Genomic DNA, 22,141 nt, shown 5'->3' with positions numbered 1-22,141 from the left:
TCTAAACAGATCTGGTCAGATCCCATGTTTCTGAAAGGAACTTAGAGACTTGCAGATGTACATGTCTGTAACAGCAGTGGTTTCCTTAACACGTTATCTTTGAAGAATCTGTGGAAAAGAATAAAGTTTCAAGAGAAAGCAATCACTTTAGCACCCACAGGATTTTGAAATTAAAGAGTCTCTGTACTTATTCTACAGCAGAACAGTTAAAGAAGTTTTATGTAATTGAAATTTCCACTGAATAAGGCTTCCATTTAGGCTGTTCTACTAATGAGACTAGTTTAATTCATTCTCAGATCGCTGAGGATACAACTTTTTCTATAGACATCCTAAGCTTCTTAAATTTTTAAAAATCTATTTCCTACACTTTCTTTTTTAGTTTATTGCTTCTTTTTCTTCCATATGATTTCTATTCTCCTGTTTTTTATATTTGAAGCCTGAATGCTTTAAACTGTTTCAGTTCATTCTTTCATGCAGTCACATCTAATTTTTATATATTTTTTTTTCTTCCTTCCATGCTTGTAGTTTTTTAAATTTTTAATAAACTACTTTCAGGCCTGTGGTATTCCAGTAACAGTTATGTCATCAAACTTACATTCACCTTATTTGTAATCTCTTTCTTTATATTGAAAACATAGCAATCAGTGAAAATAAATAAATTCTTAATAATACAGCAGTACCAGCTTGTATTGGATTGTCTGCTTTCATCACTGTGCTGTTTGATGATTTGTGATCCCTAGGTGTGTATGTGTAGCTGTTTCTTCTCTTAAAGAAGAAACATTTCTCTTAAAAGATGTAGTACTTTGTTCTTAAGCTAGATCAATGTGGAAATTGGTTTAGGAAGTGCTTTGACCTGTGTCAGCTAACACCTAATTTTTACACATTTCAGTTGGTCAGTATACAAAATTTTTCAAAGATTGTCTGACATTGTGAGAAGATTTACTGAAATTGAGCTAGACTTGTGTAAGGGATCAGTAGTTACATTTTAGAAAGCTTTTACATGATGACCTATGCTACCACAACCTAGTTTATTCTTAGGAAGGTTGTCTAAGGGGGGAATGGTTTTAATCTAAGGGGGAATGGTCTTAAACTGAGACAGGAGTGGTTTAGGTGAGATATTAGGAGGAAGTTTTTCACACCGAGGGCGGTGACGCACTGGAACAGGCTGCCCAAGGAGGCTGTGGATGCCCCATCCCTGGAGGCATTCAAGGCCAGGCTGGATGTGGTTCTTTTCAACCCAGGCCATTCTGTGATTCTAATTATACTGTTCACTATTAGCTCCTGTACCTCGCTGGCAGATCTTATTTAATTTTTCATTTTTACCAGATTAGATATCACATCAGTCACCAAGTTTTCTTGTTACTGTAATATGAGATTTTCAGGGCTGCAACAAGAAAACTTAAATAAGAAATTCAGCATATCTGTGTTTGAATTCCTTATGACTACACTGTGCAGCTCTGCATGAATTCAAAAGCCATGAATCTGGATGTAGGAGCAGTGAGATAGGTGAAAATAGTATTGGTAAATGCAAGGTACTTTCAAGTTCCCCTTTCTGCTGAGCCTTTGAGGGAGATATTTGAGCATTTCTTTGTCAGTAATAAGGGAAATATACAGATGTACATATACATTTTGTGTTGTGTCATTTTGTTTTTTTTTTAAATGAAACTTGTGGTTTTAATGTGATCTCTTCACCCGTGGAGATGGAGTCTTCTGAAGAATATCAAGCACTGTGTGGTTTTGAACTGCATAGAGGGACCTTGAGTTGTGAGGTGCTTGAAGACTTTTGGGATCTGAAACAGCCCATTAACCATGGGAGTTTTCCTCCATTCCTCAAAATAGAATGTCTTTAAGGAGTGCACTTTAGAAAGTAGCTAATCAGAGGATTTGTTTTTAGCTAAACATCAATTAAGAAGTTCTATTAGCTGTAATGCTTTTACTTCCAACTTTTGATTTTAGTGTGTTTTCTTGCTTGCAATTGCAGTTATTGCACAGCTTAGACAAAAACTTGAAAAACTACAGGGCAGCAAACTTCCAGAAAGTTTTAGAGTCCCATATGACCCTGGGCTAAGAGCAGGAGCCCTAGTGGTAAGTACATCTTGAGTTGCTACAAATCCTTTTTGAAAAAATCATCCTATCTGCAAGTACGTTTCCTTTGGTAAAAACATCTAAAGACCTTATTTCACTGTGAATGTGATGGCATTTCATGGCTTTAAAAAAGTATTCTTCCTAATGCTAATGGCATTTTTCTAAGTGAGATGACATGCTACCATGTGGAAAACAAAACAAAACACAAAAACAACTCCTCTTAAAAAATTCTAATAATTAAATGTCAATTAAATTGAAGATTTAACAGGTGGCTGAATTCTGTTTATATCAAATGCCTGTATAAAACTGTTTCAGCAGACTTCGGAGATTTTGCGATGTTCAGTTTTTCTTCTTACTTTCCTTGCCTTACCTGAAGGATGTGTCTGGCCTTCACGTGTCTGTAAGGTTTATTTGAGACCTCAGTCTTACTAACACAAACGTTTTCCTATTTCTGATTTTTTCAGTATCTCTGCTGACTGTGTTGCTTTTATTAAAAAGTACATTAACATTGCGCTAGAAATATGTTAAGAAACACCTGTTTCCTCCAGTGCTGTCATGTGATTGTCGAGGTCTGTGCCAATTCCTATGTTTTGCACTTAAAAACATGATGAATAAATCAGCAGGTGTATTGTGACAGTACATTTGCTCTTGAAGCTACTGTGCTATGTGAAATTTGGGTAAGGAAACACAATGAAAGCTCTTTAGATGCACCTGATGCGCAGCCTACAAGAAAGGAATCCTTTGGTTTTTCTCTTAGCTAAGAACAGATGAACCATCCAGTTTAGGAGATGGCAGTCAGCATTCTTGTCTAGGTGACTGATAGCTGTTTTCCAAGTCCATCCATGTTTCTCTTAAATAAGCCTTTGCCTTGGTAGCAGCCTGCAGGCCTGTCTGCCTTCAAACTGAAAGAGCTGCACACCTCCCAGCTGAGGACCACAGAGGTACTGTCTGTACAGAAGTCAATTGAAACAATATTTACTCAGAAATACAGCATTTCTGATAACTTCAGAAGCTTAATTTAAATAATTATAATTTTTGTAGGTTTGTACATGTTTAACTTTGAATATTTATTTTGTTAAGTTTTTAACAAAAAAAAAATGGTCTTCAAAATAAAATATCTTTGAGGCTTTTCTAGTTTTCCCTTACTTTGGAAGTGGGCAGCCCTTCCAAGGTCTTCCTAGGTACATGAAGTAACTGGTTTACAAAGAAAAGAAGCTATGTCCAAAATAGATGCACCTGTTTTGTTTTGTTTTTCTATGAACAGAAATGTTTGATGCAACATTTGATATTGGCAAGCTTTAATTTTGTCTTTGTTCTAGCAAGTGTTGCTTGTCCATAAGCTTAAAATCCTCACAGCCTGAAATTTGAATAGTCTAAACCAGATATTAGTAGCAAAACCGGTGTTTCAAGTTCAAAGCTGTAACAGTTTTTTCCCCTTTTAATAGAAATAGTGATAAAAGCTGTTTTCTTTTAAACTCAAAGTTCAGAACCTCAGTCTATGAAACGTGAATATTCTGAAATACTCTTTCTTGAAATCACCACTTCTGTCAGCTCTCAAACACTGGTGTGTAAATGCTTTTATTATTTTATGTGATTTTACTGTAATAATTATTCCAGAATAGGAAGTATTTCGTACCACATTTGTACGAGACATAATCAGATGAGAAAACGTTAGAAATAATACTATTTCAGTAGTTTCATTGCTGAACTTCTCAAAAGTGAAAAATTAGTAAAACTAAATGAGTGTTTGTTCTGTTATTTTATGAATTGCTGTGTTAAATTACTTTCACAAATGCCATTTTCACGTGAATTTGGCTGCACAGTTTTCTAAGGAAATTGAGTAAAATCAAGGAGTCTGTAATAACTGAGATCTCTAAAAGTCACAAGGGTGGACAATATGGCAAATTGCATTGGGTGACTTTCCTGTTTTGTAAAGCATCTCAGAATGCTCTGGGGCAGTTCTAAGTTTCCCAGTGATTTCAGAAGCTCTTACTCCTGGCTTAAAAGTTCTTTCTGTCTGAAACAGATTTACAAGTTAAAATCAGTTGCAGAGAGTCAAGGCTTATGTTTCCCTTCATCATGGGCAGTGTTCAAAGCTTTGCAGGTTCAGTGAGGATTTCTCTGGCAATGGAAAACCATCCTTTACATGTATTTTCAGTGTATTTCTTATGGTTTAACTGATTGGAAGTTGGTGAACTACTCTCTAGCTGGTGTATAAGAACGTTGGTGTGCTGATGTTGGAGCACAGTGCCTAACGATAGACGTCTCTTTCACAGATAGAAAAATGTAAAGTAATGGCATCCAAGAAGAAACCCCTCTGGCTTGAGTTTAAATGTGCAGATCCAACTGCTCTATCAAATGAAACCATAGGCATCATCTTTAAACATGGAGATGACCTCCGTCAGGACATGCTTATTTTACAGGTAAGATAATGCTGTATTGGAGGAATAAATTGAATATGTAAATATTTTTAAATTGTTTTACTTTTCAGAGGAGGATGTGCTGTCTACTTAAAATAGGAGGCTTTCATTTTGTAAGCTGTACGGCAAGCTGATAGCAAAAACAGGATCTTCTTTTTTGTACTACTGTGTTTTAAGTTACTCTTATCTTTCTTTCCTGCCATATTCCACACAAACTTAATATTTTGGTGTTCTAGAGAAGAAGTCTGTTATTTAGTGCAAGATGGCTTGTTTTTCTGATGAAGAATTTTTTTCATTGGCGTATGTGATAGGTGAAATTACAAATGGAAAAATAATGATAGATAGCATTGCTGTAGTAATATTTCAGCGATTGCTCTGACAAATGGGGTTGTTAGCATTTGCAGGGATATGTATGGTGGAAAATGGATATACTGGCTAATGTGTTCAATCTCAGATCATGTAGAAATCATAGAAAACACTTATTAATACCTTGTATGCAATAGAGGTTGCACAGTCACAGGACAGGTTAGGAAAAAAAAAACCACCCTGATTCTGTAACTGATAATCTTGAATGGCTGCACACTTTCTATGTTCTTCTCTTAAGCCACAAAATAGACAAGTAAGTTTAGTCTTATGTCAGAAGTCTGTGCAGTGTTATTTGTCTAAGTAATGAATAATGTCTGGGCAATGTAGATTAGATCCTGGAAAGAAATCTTTATGCTTAAGATGATGAAGGCACCCTCAGGTGCCAGAGAAGCTGTGGATGTGCTATCTGTACAGAGAAGGCCAGGTGGGGTTCTGGGCAGCCTGATCTAGTGAAAGGTGTCTCTGCTCATGGCAGAGGATTGAAACTCGATAATCTTTAAGGTCCCTCCCGACCCAACTCATTCTGTGATTCTTTGTTTCCATGAACTTGCAATAACTTTGTGCATTCCTTTTTGTTTTTGCTAGATTCTTCGCATTATGGAATCCATTTGGGAAGCAGAATCCTTGGATCTCTGTTTGCTACCATATGGCTGTATTTCTACAGGGAACAAAATAGGTATGAGAACACAGTGTAATTAGAAATTCAAAAGATTATAGTTACGGAAGTTGTGTACAGGAGAAGTATTCAGTATACTCTGCAGTCCAGAAATCAACATCAGTTTCTTTACCTTTCTGTGAGCAGCCTTCATTTGTCTCTTAGCTGTGGTTTCTGCTCTTTCTGATGGATATCTTTATACTGTTAGACTAGCTTAAGTGATTGTGCTTTCTTTGCTAATCCAACTGTTGAATCCAGCTGTAAGTTTCTCTTTAATAACAATATTTGATATGAAAAAGCAGTGAAAGCAAGTGACTTCCTTAATATGTGTTTTAATGTGCTAATAAAGATGAAATAGAGAAAAGAGTTAAAATAGAAAAACATTTATGTTTTTTCCTGACCTGAAACTCCATACCCTATACTTCCTAGAAGCAGCAGCATCACTTGATGGAATGTTCAGGCAGTGTTTGTCAGTAAGCATGAGTTCATGCAGTGGAGGTTTTGTATTTTGTAGAGTTCATAATGGGAGAAGTCAAGAGGTTCCTTGAAATTTCCTGGAGAACTGTGTCGTGGTATGTAGAGCAACCTGATAAGCTTGGCAGCAGTCCACTTACATCCAGAAATACCAAACTGATACATAATGTATACATCCCGACGGCTCCATGACTCACTGTGTTGGGTTTGCATGTATTATGCACCCTAGCACACCCACATGGCACAGTTTCCCAGTATTCAAATAACAGGGAATTGACTGTCACAGTTAATTCTGCTAACCAGATGTCATACAGCTGGCTGGAGGAAAGCTTCCTCACTGCAGAAAAATTGGCTATGCCCAAATTAAGCTTTCGTGCTGAAAAGAATGCTTTGGCTGATATAAACTATTCATCAGTGAGACAGATTAGCAAGTAGTGCTCTGCCCTTACTCAGATCTTGAACATCAATAAAAAGTAGCAAGTTTGTTAACGCCTGTTATCTATGTAGCTGGCAGTATGATAGGAACTGCATGGAGTGGTAAAGTCATTACAGTATGAATGCTGCCACTTATTTCACATGATATCCAGCTTTTTAGTTGTTTTATTTTTTTGCAGTATATTTTGCTTTACAGATGGAAGAATGTTAAACTGAGCCCCAGTGAAATTAAGAACTCTTTTAAATAATCTGCAGTGTACTTCCTCTCCAAAATCGCCACGTAACATTTTTATCATTCTTTCTTTTGGCTTCAAGATTTCTCAGGAGTGCAGAAAGCTCAGCTCACTGATGCAGTACTTGGAAGTGCAACACATAAATGTTTCTTTTCTTCTCATATAAGTGTTTTTAAAAATAAAGAAATCATATTGATAGAATTCTAATAAAGTCAAAGGAAATGGTCATGATACACCAAAATATAAACTACGCTTAAACTGTAAATATAGGTCATTTTTTTAACCTTCTAACATTTTTTATATTTTTATAACAAATGTAATGCTTTCTTTTTTTTTCTTGTTTAAAATCATCTTAAGGCAATGTAATATTTTAAATTAATGGAGGAAGGTGTAGGAATTCTGTCAGTGGCCATTGTGTTCTTATATTCAACTTATAGACTTCAGTATTCTGTCTTAAATTCATAATGGGTTCCCCGTTCTGTGATCTCAAGGAAATAATCGTTTATTTTTGAACATGCAGTGGGGAGGGAGATGTAAGAATTCAGCATCCCCCCAGCACCATGGTGGGGCCATGGTTAATCACATCCACACTTCACTTCTATGTGGCTTGCTGAAAATACCTGCAGCCTAAATTAGTAATATGCACTGTGACACCTTGAAACACAGCTTATGCTTGTTTGAAACAAAACCAAAGTGGTGACATGCAAATTTTCTTTCACAGTATTTTTGATGGTTTTCTTCCAAACTGCTTCTTCCCTTCCTCTTCATATTTTCAAGAAACTTAGGACAGTTTATGTGTGTTTACACAAGGACAGTACCCCATTTTACAACGAAAAGAGGGAAACAGACAGATGTCCTACAGATTTGCTAACACCTGGATGGTATCCCCTCCTGTGTAGATATTTCCCAGTCTGTTGAAGACATCTGTTTTCAACGCAGTTTGCAGTTCTGGAAATGTCCACTGCTGCTGCCAAATAGACCTCAGGAGGAGGAACTTTCTCTGCCACATATCATGGGTGAACAGTCGTACCTTCCTATCTCTCCCGTTGGCATGGCCATATGTTCGTGGTTTTATGAGGCAGTTTTCACTACTTACTGTGCTGGGTCACTGCCAAATTTAAAAAGCTCAAGTTGGCACATAATGTAAAAGTCACCTACCTCAGTACCGCAGATCCCCAGTAACAGGCAGCACTGTGCTTTTGCTGCTTTCTGCTCAGATGAATGCAGCCCAGTTACTGAAGTCTTCTCTAGGACTAACCATACCTACTGAGAGGCGTATCTATTTAGAACGATCTGCTGGGAGAGATGCACTATTCCAGCACATACCTGGAATATTTGCTTAGGCAGAATAAGCTGTACAACATTCTGTGTAGGTTTTGTACTGCTGTTTTAGCTCCACAGCAGAGAATGATCAGTAAATGGTTGTCATTAGCATCCGCTCTAAAATCTGTAGGCTTTTCACACTGCTAAACTACACAGCTATTCTGGGAGAACTTGAAAATGCAAAGAGAAGCAAAAGATGTCTCTTGTAACAGCTCTGCTCCCCCAGAATCAAGAAGCTGTTCACCGGCAGGGGGAGATTTGTGAGCACAGGCAGGAGAAACCTTTCCAACAGCTGGAATGTGATCTGGAGCTCCTGAGAGACAAACAACAGCCCAGCAAACAGACCGAAGGACAGTGCTATTCAGTTTGGTGGTTTACAGAGGTTGTATTTCCACAGTAGTGTTGTTATGGGCTCTGGCTGACTTCAGCTGGGAGTGGGCAAGAGGCAGTGTTGCTTGTAAAATAAGTGGATGCTCACAAGCTGTTGAAATTATGCAGAAGGTTTAGAAAGCAGTTTAAAATATTATTTTGTGTATTTTTTATGCTTTGATATAAATTTAATAATAATTCTAGTTTTTTCTTTGTTTTCTGTTAGGAATGATTGAAATTGTGAAAGATGCTACAACAATTGCCAAAATTCAGCAGAGTACAGTTGGCAACACTGGTGCATTTAAGGATGAAATACTGAACCAGTGGCTCAAGGACAGATGTGTCATTGAGGAGAAGGTGAGTTCTTTGAGTTTTCCTCCCCTAAAGTGGGATGGGGGGTTATATCAGAAGGAGGGGAGAAATGCAAAACTCATGGGTTGAAATAAAGACAGTTTAATAGGAAAGAAAAGGAGAAAAAGGAAAAGAAAAAAAGCATCAAAAAAGACTACACAAAACAAGTGATGTACAGTGTTATTGCTCATCACCAGCTGAGTGATGCCCAGCCAATAAAAGCCCTCCCCAGCTAACTCCCTAGGTTTTATGGTTAAGCATGATGTAGTATGGTATGGGACATTTCTTTGGCCAGTCTGGATCACCTGTCCTGCTTCTGTCCTCACCCAGCTTCTTGTTGAGATTCTCATTGATAGAGCAGTGTGAGAGGTCAAAAAATCCTTGACTTACTATAAGCACTGCTGAGCAACAACTAAAACATCCATGTGTTATCAACATTATTCTCATCCTAAATCCAAAACAACACCAAATAGATAAATAGATAGGTAGATAAATCTACCCTAGCTATACCCAGGTCACAGAGTTTTTGAAAGCACCCTAGTAAATGAGAAGCATAGTGTATCCACAGTTGTGTTTAGAGTTGTGTTACTCACGAGTTTGAAAAATCCATTCATTTCCCTGCACTCAGCTGTGCATGTCTGTGGAAGAGCCTTCTGCATCCAGCTGGCAGCTGGGCTTCTGAGTTAGAAAATGCTTTAGAAATGATTCCTTTGCCAGTGGTATGTAGAAGTGATACACGAGGAGCAGATTGAAAGGACATATAGGAACACTGAGAGGCACTGTGGTTTTAGAGGACTGAAGTACAGATTTGGGTACTCGTAACTCCTTTGCTTAGGTTCAGTGACCTGTTTGAGTTTTATTTTCTCAGAAAGTGTGGACTACTATGTGCTAATTTTATTTGGCTTAGAGAGTACAGCCTGTTCTCACAGCATAGCGAGTGCATTGCAGTGCTGTGATCGTTATCTCTGCTGTGCAACAGTGTACTTTATAAGACAGTTTGTTTGACTTTTGGTTGATACACATCAACAGAAAGGCATATTAATTTGAGAATGACTGAAGGAACATTTCTAACACTGAAGCATTTAACATCTCTAAAATTATTTTTAGTTTCAGGCAGCTGTGGAAAGGTTTGTTTATTCCTGTGCTGGCTACTGTGTGGCAACCTTTGTTCTTGGAATAGGAGACAGACACAATGATAACATTATGATCACAGAAACAGGTGAGTCTGGGTTTTTTGGGGGGAATTTCATAGAAGAGGGGACTATCTACACCTCACAAGGTTTATGTTTTAATCTAATAAGTTATGCATATAGCAATGAATGAAGGTAAAGAATCCAGTTCTGTTACCATTACTTTCAAATTCAGATACTTCTATGATATTGAAACCTATCATTACCCTTTTTTGGCCTTTGTATAAGATTAGATGTTTATTTGATGGAGTGACAGCATGAGTGGACAAAGGAAGGACAATTGATGTTGTCTGCCTTGACTTGTGCAAGGCTTTTGACATGACCCTGCACCACACCTTTATCTAAATTGTAGAGATACGCAGCTTGGAAGGCCAGCAATGTTCTGGGCTGCATCAGAGGAGGTGTGGCCAGCAGGGCACAGGAGATGGTTGTTCCCTTCTACTCTGCCCTTGTGAGGCCCCATCTGGAGTACTGTGTGCAGGCCTGGGACTCCCAGAACAGGAAGGACGTGGAGGTGTTTGAGCAGGTCCAGAGGGGGACCATGAAGATCAGAGGGCTGCAGCACCTCTCATATAAAAGAAAAGCTGAGGGTGTTGGGCTTGTTTAGCTTGGAGAAGAGAAGGCTTCGTGAGACCTCATTGTGTGGCCTTCCTGTACTTAAATGCAGCTTAAATGGAGGAGTGGTACAGACTTTTTACACAATCAGATAGTGATAGGACAAGGAGGAATGGCTTAAACTAAAGCAGTGGGCATTTAGACATAAATTACTTACTCAGAGAGTGATGAGGCCCTGGCACAGCTGCCCACAGAGCTGTGAGTGCCCCATCCCTGCAAGCTCTCAGGCCCAGGTTGGATGGGGTCCTGGGCAGCCTGAGCTGGTGGGGGACAGCCAGCCCACGTAAGGGATTGGGGCTGGTGGGCTTTAAAGTCTCCGACCTAAGCCATTCTACTTAATAGTGCTGTTCTTTTCCAAGGATGAGTTTGTTACAAAGTAAGTAATCTGGCCTTGCAAAACAAAAGTTTATGTCTATATTTAAGATCTAAAAGCCAAAAGGTTTTAAAAGTAGACAGATAGTCACTTGTCTGGAGGGTGAGAGCGGTTGTGAGTGGGATTGTATGTGCTGTCAGAATGAAAATATTATTAGACTGTGATCGCTTCAAACTGTTTATGTACCTTTGCAGAAAATCCTAGAAAATAAGTATACATGGAGTGTGGTATTTTGTTACTGAGATCTGTGGAATGGTGTGTCACAGAACAAAAGTGCCAACAGTTCAAACATGAGCACACTAAATGAAATGTCAACAATTTAAACATGAGATATTAAAGCATGGAGCTAAGCATACTTGTCAAACTGTCAAGAGATTGCACCTTTAATGATTAATCTCACCTGCTGATGAGCCAGAAGAAGCTGCCAGCCTCTTCTGTACTCTGTCACACCATTGTTTGTCTTCTTTGCTGGGAAGCTCTTCCGTGCCAGCCAATGAGAGCTACCTCAAACTTGAGTTGCTAGCTACCTTGTAAGGGTGGCTGCATGTGGTCACCTGACCAATTGGCTAATGCAGGAGCACCAGACGTGTTTCTGGAAGGTTGCTGGTCTTTATATAGTGGACTATTGTCTACTGACCAGTCTATCTCTGTTCTTCAGGAGGACGTTGTCAGGAACGTGCACAGGTGGCTTAATGGGTCAGCACAACCTGGTCGGCTGTGAATAGTCCATTGAAATCTTTAGGAACCAATGTGTGATAAATCAGATTTCTTTGTAGAAGTTGGCTATGCAGATGTGTTACATGAGCATGCTATTGTCCTTTCGCCATGCCTGAGGAAACAAACTTCTCCCCACATGGCTGCATGCCTCCTGAAAGACCCTAAATTTTTTTGTATTACAAACTTTGGGATTACTTCCTTATGGACATCCCAGGGAAGCACCCCAGATTGAGCTGCACATATGAAGGCATTCTATCTGGCCTAAGGAATTCAGTTCCAGTTTTATGAGCTCATTACTTCCTAATTAGTCTTTACATAATGCAAGGAGACAGAAAATACTTTTGGTTTTAGTCAGAAGACCATATATTTAATATTAATCATATTGTAGTTAAAGTTTTACCAGCTGAAGGCTGAAGAGAGGAAGTACCCTGAAGGCAGAAATGAGCTAATTGAAGACTACAATTAAAAAATAAAAAAAAAAAGTTCACCAGAAATCCTTGTGGAAAAAAAGACAAAGAAATGCTTTAATTTCAACATTATATATATTAATAGTACTGATATTAACAGTACTATGTATATTATGTATTAGCAGAAAGTGCATGATAGGTCAGTAGAAAGGGGGACAGTAAAGGAAATGTTACTTGTTTATAGTCAGGAGCAGATTAGCCAGAGTTTAACAGGAGCTGTCTGGAGCAACAGAAGGGAGAAGGAGGTGACTGAGAGGTCTGCAGAATATGTCAGCACTGGGGTAGGTTGTGAGGACTCAAAAGGTGGCTGAAATGCTGGCGCATGTAAGGATGGTACACGTCAGGATTGCTGTTAAGTAACGTCCTACGTCATTCGACGTTTTGTCTTCTTGTGTGTATATGCCATTATTACAAATGCATGCTTTTAAGTGAACATACTCTTTTATCCTTACATCTTGTTTGCCAGTGAAACTAATAAATCAATCTAAAGAGCAGTGGGCCACTCCAGTCCTATAGGTGTAGCACTCCTTAAAAGTGAAGTTTTTCATTGCTTTCCCAGGACCTGATACTATACTGCAATCTCAAAGTTATCCGTAGTGTGGGAAACTTATTCTGTACACTGCAGGAGGATATATAAACTGGTAATACAGGTATGTGAAGAAGAAGCATGTTCTAGTTCCAGAGTTACTGTGAATTAGTGCCATAATTGACAAACTTTTCCCATGTAGTGATGTGCTGGGATCTGATTGTTACGGATTTGGAGGCACAAGCTTTCCTCATTTCGTGATTGAAAAGCTGTGAGTGTATGTTTAGAAAACATAGCAGGCCTACCTGGTTTTAACAACTGCCAAAGACAAAAAATAATTTCACTAAGAAAACACAATTATGTATTAAAAAAAAATAAAAAGAGAGAAAAAATAGTCTTTTTCTGCTGAACTACAGAGTCGTAGTTTAGGCCTACAAATGGTTTTGGAAATACAGTAAATGCATATGAGTGTTCTTGGCAATTTATTGCATTTGAGCCTAATTCTGACTTCTTTTTATAAAGGTAACCTTTTTCATATTGATTTTGGCCATATTCTTGGGAATTATAAAAGCTTCCTTGGAATTAATAAGGAAAGAGTTCCTTTTGTGCTGACTCCAGATTTTCTGTTTGTCATGGGGACCTCCGGAAAGAAGACAAGTCTCCATTTCCACAAATTTCAGGTAAAGTGAATATTTAACTGTAAATGAATTAAGTGGCATTTTTTGCCCTCTGAAATGAGCATCAGTGCCTTAGACTTCAAAGCTCTGTGCTCCTGGGTATTTCATTAATATAATTTACTGAATCATAATACATTTCTGGGTTATTTTAGCTCTAAAAGAGAACACTATCTGTAGGATTAGGGGAACTAGGATGCAAACAGCCATGAAGCCACAGTAAGGAGCTTCAGCTAGCTGCAGTCAGGCAGGCAATCTTTTCTTTGTTTCTTGTTTAGACTGAAAATACTTTGTAAGGGACATCAGTATGTAGCTGCAGAGAGACAGCGTTAAGCAGAGTATTCTGTATGGTACAAGTCAGTGTTCCTCAGCTGGCTGTGTCACTGTTACTCCCTCCTGTTTCTGCCCTCTTATCCTAGGGCTGGGCCTGCTGCATCTCGACAGTGCTTTACAGTAACCTTAGACTGTGTACGATTCTGCTTTTGTAAACTGAGTGGACTGTTGTAATAGGCGTTAAGGAGGCTTTATCGGGATGTGACGCGTCAGGACCTCCCCTGCTCCGTGATGGATTTATGATGCATGCTTTAGGGGCGTAGATGAAGCACGTAGGGCATATAAACTGCTGTGTAGTTGCAATAAACACCGTTTGCTACTCCTCATATTGGTGTCTGTGTAGCTAATGGCCCTAGCCGTTCGCTAGTCCTAGACGGCCTGAACCCTTCAAAACGGGGGCAACAGTGGACTGAACTCTGTGAGAGAGAACAGTGTTAAAAATCTTTTCTATTGCAGTTCATTCAATTTTAAGTGAGCTCCTCCAAAACAAGTTGTGATTTTGTAATCCTGTGACAATGAGAGAGCAAAGCAAAATGCTGTTTAGTATGTTTAATGAAATGTCTGAGAGAATGGCTGAACAAAGGTAAATAGATGTTGGGCTGGTCTTCATTCACACATCATTAGGAACTTTAAATTTGCTCTTGACTAGAAAGGAGGTTCTCTGTGTTACCCAGAGTCCCCTCCAGAGTGCAGATCAGAGCAGCAGCCTGACTTCAGTACTCAGGATTCCCTTTGGATGGACCATTCCCTCTGCCCTACCTGCTACAGAGTCTGCTTTTTAACACTGTGTACCTGTGGGGTAGTGGGCAGGGTGGGCAGGTCCCAGTGAACATACACGTAGTTGTTCAGCAAATAACCAGGCAAGTGTCATTCTTGAGCCCAGACTTCTAAAAATAACTATAAACCACCAGGTGCCATTTTTGAGTCTTTCTTTTGCACAAGGACTAGCTTTGGAAGTGGGAATGCTGAGCCCATGCTCTTAAAGAAGTCCATCAGCTGTACTTCATACAAGAAGGGAGGCACTACTCAGTCATCAGCCATGTGGGCTGGGACACCCATCTAGGCTACATCAATATGTAGAACACCAGTTCTGGAAGCAGGAAATAGTTGAAAATATGAAAGTGTGCTGGTGGAGAACTGGAAGACTGGCAAGTTCTTAGCATCTGGTTGCCGAGCTGCTCTCCATCATATTTGAGAAGTCGTGGCTGTCAGGTGAGGTCCCGGATGACTGGAGGAAGGGTCACGTCACTCCCATATACAAGAAGGGGAGCAGGGAGGACCCGGGGAACTACAGGCCAGTGAGTCTCACCTCCGTGCCTGGGAAGATCATGGAACAGATCCTCCTGGACAACATAAAGAATGAGCATGTGATCCGAGACAGCCAGCACGGCTTCACCAAGGGAAGGTCATGCCTGACTAATCTTGTGGCCTTCTATGATGGAGTGACGGCATTGGTGGACGAAGGGAAGGCGACCGATGTCATTTACCTGGACCTGAGCAAGGCCTTTGACATGGTCCCCCACCACATCCTCATCTCCAAATTGGAGGGAAGTGGATTTGATGGGTGGACGACCCGATGGATAAGCAATTGGTTGAAAGGCCGCAGACAGAGGGTGGTGGTCAATGGCTCTATGTCCAGGTGGAGGCCGGTAACAAGTGGTGTCCCCCAAGGGTCTGTCTTGGGACCGGTGCTCTTTAACATCTTTATTAATGACATCGATGAGGGAATTGAGTGCACCCTCAGCAAGTTTGCTGACGACACCAAGCTGAGTGGTGCGGTTGATACGGTGGAAGGAAGGGATGCCATTCAGAGGGACCTCGACAGGCTGGAGGGCTGGGCTCGGGTGAACCTAATGAGGTTCAACACGGCAAAGTGCAAGGTTTTGCATTTGGGCCGGAAGAACCCCAGGCACCCGTACAGGCTGGGAGGAGTGGGCCTTGAGAGCAGCTCGGCAGAGAAGGACCTGGGGGTCCTGATGGACGAGAGACTGAACATGAGCCAGCAGTGCGCTCTGGCAGCTCGAAAGGCAAATGGGATCCTGGGCTCCATCAGGAGAGGGGTGGTCAGCAGGGACAGGGAGGTGATTGTCCCTCTCTACTCGGCTCTTGTGAGGCCCCATCTGGAGTACTGTGTCCAGGTGTGGAGCCCTCGGTACAAGAAAAACATAGAGATCTTGGAAAGGGTCCAGAGGAGGGCGACTAAGATGATCAGGGGGCTGGAGCACCTCCCCTATGAGGACAGGCTGAGGGAGTTGGGCTTGTTCAGCCTGGAGAAGAGAAGGCTGCGGGGCGACCTCATTGCAGCCTATCAATACCTGAAGGGAACCTACACCCAGGAGGGGAGTAAACTCTTCCAAAGGGCTGACAACAGCAGGACTAGGGGAAATGGATCCAAGTTGAAGGAGGGAAGATTTAGGTTGGATGTTAGGGGGAAGTTCTTCACAAGGAGAGTAGTTAGGCCCTGGAACGGGCTGCCCAGGGAGGTTGTGGATGCCCCGTCCTTGGACGTGTTCAAGGCCAGGTTGGACGGGGTCCTGGGCAACCTGATCTAAATGTGTATGTTTGGTGGCCCTGCTAGGCAGGGGGATGGAACTACATGATCCTTGAGGTCCCTTCCAACCCGGGTGATTCTGTGATTCTGTGATCTGTCATGAGGAGATGTTGTGTTCATATATATGGATCTTACAGCTTTTCAGAGAATGTATGACCTTTACTTCAGCAGTCCACATGCTTAAGTAACAGGAGGTGACTTTGGTCTGAGCTTCTTTTCAGTAAGCCCTCATCATACAGAGCAATCCTGAATGTGTTTATTTTTCTACTGCAGTACAAATTTCTGAAGTAAATACTGCTACCGTCCCACTGGTGCAGAAATGCCACGACAGTGCCAGTGTCAGTTCCATTCGTGTCATTAACCAGAGGAACAGTGCTTAATGTGCTGTACCGTTGTGAGCAGTGACCGTGACACATAACCTGCTCATCTGATGTGGGATGATGTGGGCATAGACAAACAATAATACGGGCTGAAAAAAATGTAAGTTTGTGTACAGTTCTGCTGCGTTCCAAACTGTATGCAACCTACTGTACTGTACTGGTAATGCCTTAAAGGATTTAAAAAGAAAGTTGAAAGTAAAATACTTCTGTATAAGTAAAATGATGACACAGAGCAAGATATGCATTTCCTACCTTGCTGTAAAAAAGTGTGTTTTAATTATATTTTCAGATAACAAATGTAAACAAAATGAAAGCCTTGCTTTCCAACCAGCAGGTTGTGTCATGTTCCCAAATAGCGAGGGATTCATTCAGTGTGCCTGCTGACTCATGCAAGCAGTAATGGAAAAGTCTCGGCATTTATCCATCATTAATTTTTAAGAGCATCGCTCATTAATTTGTGCTTCAGCTACATTAAATATGTTGTACTTTAGAAGAATGCTTTGTTTTCACAGGCTTCAGTCTCCTTGATATTCTAAAATACCCATGGGTTTGTCTGGCTTTATGTCCTGTCACCTATTGGTCCCTACAGATGTGTCAGACACAACTGCTACTGCAGGTATAACTACACAGCTGATTTTCAGGCTCCCTGCAGCAGGGTACAGCAGTTAGTGCTGTGCTGGCACTGCTGCACTGTTAAAGCTGGTGACTACTTGCTTCTCTTAGCTCTTACTCCACATTTTGCTTCCCTTTTTGCTCTTTTCACAATAACTTAAAAAAAAAATTAGATGCCAGAGGCTGCTAATGAAATGACAGAAATGTTTAGTAGAAAACATCATTTGATAAGCATGATTTAATCTGAGAAGACAATTATTTCTCTGTCCCATCTGTGAATTTTTCAGCTGCCTCAATACTGTCCAGATTTCTCTTGCTATGAGTGTCAAACGTCGTGGCATTTCCTTTCCAGCTTTGGCTGAAGCCCATGCCACTCTTTTACTCCTATGTATGTTCTCCTTCATGTATTACATGTAGGAACCCTTCAGAGAGCCTTATTGTAGATCTCCCTAGACTTTTGAGCTTTGTCCACCAAGTTATTATTACGTGTAGTTAGCCTAAATTTCTCTTTACTGCTTTTGCCATTGAATGAATTTTTATTCATTCTGTCTCATTTATTTCATTTTTCAAAGTTTTTCATTACTTTACCCTGCAGACTTGATGTTACAGGGGTCTGTGGTTTCAGTACTGATCTAATCATTTCTTCTGGTTGTGCCACTTGCTTGCAGAATCCAATGTATTTGACTGTAAGACAAAGGTGATAGAAGGAAGAAGGATGTACACTTCATCACTGAAAAGAGAAGGCCTGTATAACAGAACTTGGGCACTCCATGTTATACAAACACTTGACCCTTAGGAAACTAATACTTAAGGACAGATTCAAGCTCCCAAAATAGCCCATTGTTGTCTCATGGACAAGTTGGGGGTGGTTTCTCCTCAGCTCCTCTCATTTGGCCTGTGGCTTTGATTAGTTAACAGCTTTCTTCCTAATCCCACAGTGTGCACATAGCCCTGACACGCACTTGTGTCACTTTTGGTTCCCACTGCCTTTCTCAGAAGTACAGAGATGACTTTTACTGGGAGATGTTAATTCCAAACTCCATTCAGCTCCTGTCTGCATATAACAAGGAGGTGCAGATGTTTTAAATCCTTTGAATTCTTTCGAGGACAGTGATGCCAGTTTCTTGACTGCATAATTGTTTTTCTGTCTCAGACACCTTCAGCAGTGAGATGTATCATCCACAAAGAAATGCAAAACCTCCTTTGATACGACTATAAAGAGCAGAGCTTTCATCTCTTTCAAGAGAAACAAAAGCCACACTAACTCTAGTGACAAGATTTCCCTGTTTGAAGTCGATATACATAAGAATTTTTTTCTTGGTGTCATGAAGTGAAAATAATCCCTGTGAAAAGTTGATTGTGTTTTCTATTGTAAACTGTGCTTTGGCCACTGCAATTCATCTTCTGCTTTGCCAGATCTGAACTGACATTAAAGTTCTCATCTTATTTCAGGACAGGATTTATTAGGAAATGTAAGGGGCCCAAGAAATAGGGGAAAAAATGAAAAAGAAAAAAACCTTGCGGACAGATGTTTAAAATATCATCTTTCTTCCCTTGTGTTTTCCTGACCTGTCTGCTCATTTGTCTGACATCGCTGGTGTGAGCAGTGATAGATGTTAAGGTTATTTGTGCCATTCTTACTGTTTCTGAGGAAGAAAAAACGTACCCACTGTGTCAGAAATAACCAGAGTTCTACAGAGCTAATGAGATTTGTTAGAAAGGTATACAAAAATATTTGAATTGCATAGGACTTTTAAAATTAATTCAATAAATTTGTGGAAAGGTTAATTTGAATCTTTATTTGGGTAAAAATCAGTGTTGCTTCAGGTTAGGTTTTAATAGCAACAACCTTCTTGGAATTATTTCTCGTCTCTTCCCATTACTGCATTGCAGGCCTAATTTAACTTCCTCATTTTGATTTCTAACGTTTGATCGCTTTTCCTTAAAATGTTATTTTAAAAAATAAATGAGTAATGAATTCAGTGTAAGAAATAATCATTCTGATTTATGGATTAGTCACTTATCATTAACCATTCTTTCCAAAGGTATTTCATGTTTTTCTAAGCTGCAGAGATTTAATTCTTCTAAAATTTATGCTGCTAAGCACAAATTACTTATATATGGAGGTGAAAAAAAACCAAAACAGTAATCCCTTGAATCCAATAGGACAGTACCTAACCGTGGCAGTCCTAAAGAAAGGCAGCACACCTGTGTTTGAAGCAGAGCTGTGAGCTGGAGAGGCGTGACAGAGCACCACGCCTGGAGAGCCATCTCCATTAAACAAGCTGTCAGCTCCGCAGATTTAAAGGCATCCACATGAAATGAAGAATTGAGCCCTAGAGGTGCTGCTTTATTCAGTCGCTTGCTATCCCATGGTCTTTAAATGGAAACCAATTGTGAAGAAAGACAATGAATTACTGCTGCCTTTTTAACAGTCTCAGCAAGGGATTACATGACAGGGAAATTAATTTGAAATTCTGGTGAAGCTGAGCTTTAACAACTAATATCATATTATTTAAAAGAGCCATTAGTTTGTTCACCAAAGCAGGACTTGTTGCCCTGAGGTGCACCCACCAACAGCGTGGCAGTGGATGCAGACGTGAGCGTGATGTTTCTGCTCGGGTGCGCGGCTCTCTGGGGTCTCCTCTCCCTGACACACCGGTGACTGAACGGTGTCGGTCGGTGGCAGTAGTTCATACCAAGTTCCCATGAAGTTGCTAAGCCCTCCCTTTCCGTGCACCCCATCATTTAACAGAAAATCCTTCTCTTTTGTAGGATGTGTGTGTGAAGGCTTATTTAGCTCTCCGACATCACACCAACCTGCTCATCATCCTGTTCTCCATGATGCTAATGACTGGAATGCCCCAGTTAACCAGCAAAGAGGATATTGAGTATATCCGGGATGCGCTGACGGTAGGGAAAAGCGAAGAAGATGCTAAAAAGCATTTCCTTGATCAGATCGAGGTTTGCAGAGATAAGGGCTGGACTGTGCAATTTAACTGGTTCTTACATCTCGTGCTTGGAATCAAGCAAGGAGTAGAAAAGCATTCTGCTTAACATTTGGTGTAAACTATCTGTAGGTGTATATAGGAAGTTAGTGAATGTACTTGTTGTTATTTATGCATTCCAAATACATGAGCAGTCAGTACTGCCTTTACCTCACTGGCAGCTTCTAAAAAGGCTTTTTTTTTTTTTTGTCTGCCTCTCCAGAAGAGCTTTCCTGCAGTTAAGATATATATATTTTTAATGTCTAATGATGCTTCCAGTTGCCAGACTGTCAAATAGCTGCTTTGCTGATGTGGCCTGCAATTTTCTTCTTTCCTTTAGTAATAATGAAGGAGGAGCTTGGGTCAGATGATAACCTACAATCTCAGATAGAAATTTTCAGTGGCATTGCCTTAATTGTTCATGGGAGTCCAGGCTTCAAATGGGGAAAAAGAGTCGGTTTAAAATCGACAGTAATATTGAAATCCCTGCAGGAAATTTATTTCTTTATCAGGATGGCTTTTACTCAAGTGTTCTTCACCCACATCACCCTTTGTCCCACTTTATTCTTGTTCTGATTTTCAATATGCGTCAGTAGAAAACAACCTTAACTCCACTGCCAAAAGAAATTGCTTTATTATTATTGTGGTCTCTTGACATACACAGCTGACCTTGACTGTTGCTATAAGAGAGCTTCATAGTTCCCTGGAAGCTCCTCTGGTTTGAATCTGAAGTTCTTGAGATTTAATTTTGGACTATTTTTTTACTGGTTTGTTTTGTTTTTTAAACAGGAAGTTCCATATTATATTACAGATTATATTATTATTGTAAATTTATTGAAATTCCACCTATATGGTAAAAGCTTTGTAGAAAACTCAATGGTACTTCCTTATTCCTCAGAGAAAGCTCCTCATGTAAAAGCAATTGACATTTTACCAAATATTTGAGAAACCCAAAGCTATTTATTCTTTGGAGAGATATTTTTGGGAGATACCCATAAGGAATTAAATTTAATCTTTGAAATTGTGTATATTTTGCTATTTATTTTTAAATTCTTTAAGAGACTATACTACTGAAAAGCTATTTATGAAAGAAAAGAAATAATTTCAATATTTAAAGCTAAAAGAGGAAAAAATGATCAGTGTTAAGTAGAATTGTAACTTCTCTGCTGTAGGATACCTGCAAATCACCTAGACTGCCTAAAGTAGGAATAACTATATATCATGAATTAGTCTTTGACTCCAGTTGTTACCACGTCCTTCCTGCTGATTGATTCTTACCAAAGAGAGAAGATGGCTTGCAGTATTGCTTTTTTGCACTCGTGCCCATGTAATTTCTTCTTCCATTGTAATTTTACATGGGTTTTACTTTACATTTAAATGATGAACTGAATTTTGTAATTCTGTTATCATTTGCTTTGATCGTTTCACAGAACTGTTTTTAACTACTGCTACCACTGTTACTACTGAGCTTATCCTGGAAGGATTTGTACTAAATGTACTGTAGTTGGTGTCTCGGTTATGAGATAGAGCCAATCTATTTTTGAAATACAGATGTTTAATTGATTCCCATGCACAATGATGTTTTTGATGCGTACGATTGACTGATTTAAGGAAATCTGAAAAGGTAAAAGGTAGAATAATTTGTTGTTCTGTTACATTACCATTCTGTGCAAGATAGGCTTAAAACCATACTAAAATACAAAGTAAATGGTGAACGCTGTCTGTAAAATGCTATTTTTAGGTTTGTATTTTGTAGATCAGAAATAAATTGATTGATATGTTCTATTCACTTGATTTTTCCTTCATGAATAGGCACTTTTTCCCAATATTTTAAAGATTGCAGTCTCAGTAAGAAATCATAAGTAAATCTACTGCTATGTTTGAATGCAGCATAGGGAAATAAATGCTAATCACAACTTGAAACGAATGGCATTCCTAAAGCAGCCTTCATATGCAGATGGATGTCTGTGAGGAACCCACAGCCAGAGGAAAACTGCTCAATTGC

At 39.7% G+C, this 22,141-nt stretch overlaps 1 protein-coding gene across 4 annotated transcripts in view; it reads left to right on the top strand.

Annotated features, from left to right (window-relative positions):
- PIK3CG (phosphatidylinositol-4,5-bisphosphate 3-kinase catalytic subunit gamma) overlaps positions 1-21,921 on the top strand; it is a 35,109-nt gene extending 13,188 nt beyond the window's left edge. For 2 of the 4 annotated variants that reach the window (XM_052680822.1, XM_052680823.1), the window contains exons 5-11: positions 1,982-2,085; positions 4,362-4,508; positions 5,457-5,547; positions 8,587-8,717; positions 9,819-9,930; positions 13,122-13,279; positions 19,925-21,921. In XM_052680822.1, the coding sequence (XP_052536782.1) occupies positions 1,982-2,085; positions 4,362-4,508; positions 5,457-5,547; positions 8,587-8,717; positions 9,819-9,930; positions 13,122-13,279; positions 19,925-20,206 (1,025 nt within the window). In that variant the 3' untranslated portion in view covers positions 20,207-21,921. The other 2 variants (XM_052680824.1, XM_052680825.1) reach the window with 2 other exon arrangements.
- The last annotated feature ends 220 nt before the right edge of the window (positions 21,922-22,141 follow it).

Source organism: Tympanuchus pallidicinctus, unplaced genomic scaffold, assembly GCF_026119805.1.
Source record: "Tympanuchus pallidicinctus isolate F22 unplaced genomic scaffold, pur_lepc_1.0 scaffold19, whole genome shotgun sequence".
Lineage (NCBI taxonomy): Eukaryota > Metazoa > Chordata > Aves > Galliformes > Phasianidae > Tympanuchus > Tympanuchus pallidicinctus.
The sequence above is the reverse complement of the archived record's forward strand: the minus strand, read 5'-3'. Positions and strand labels throughout refer to the sequence as shown.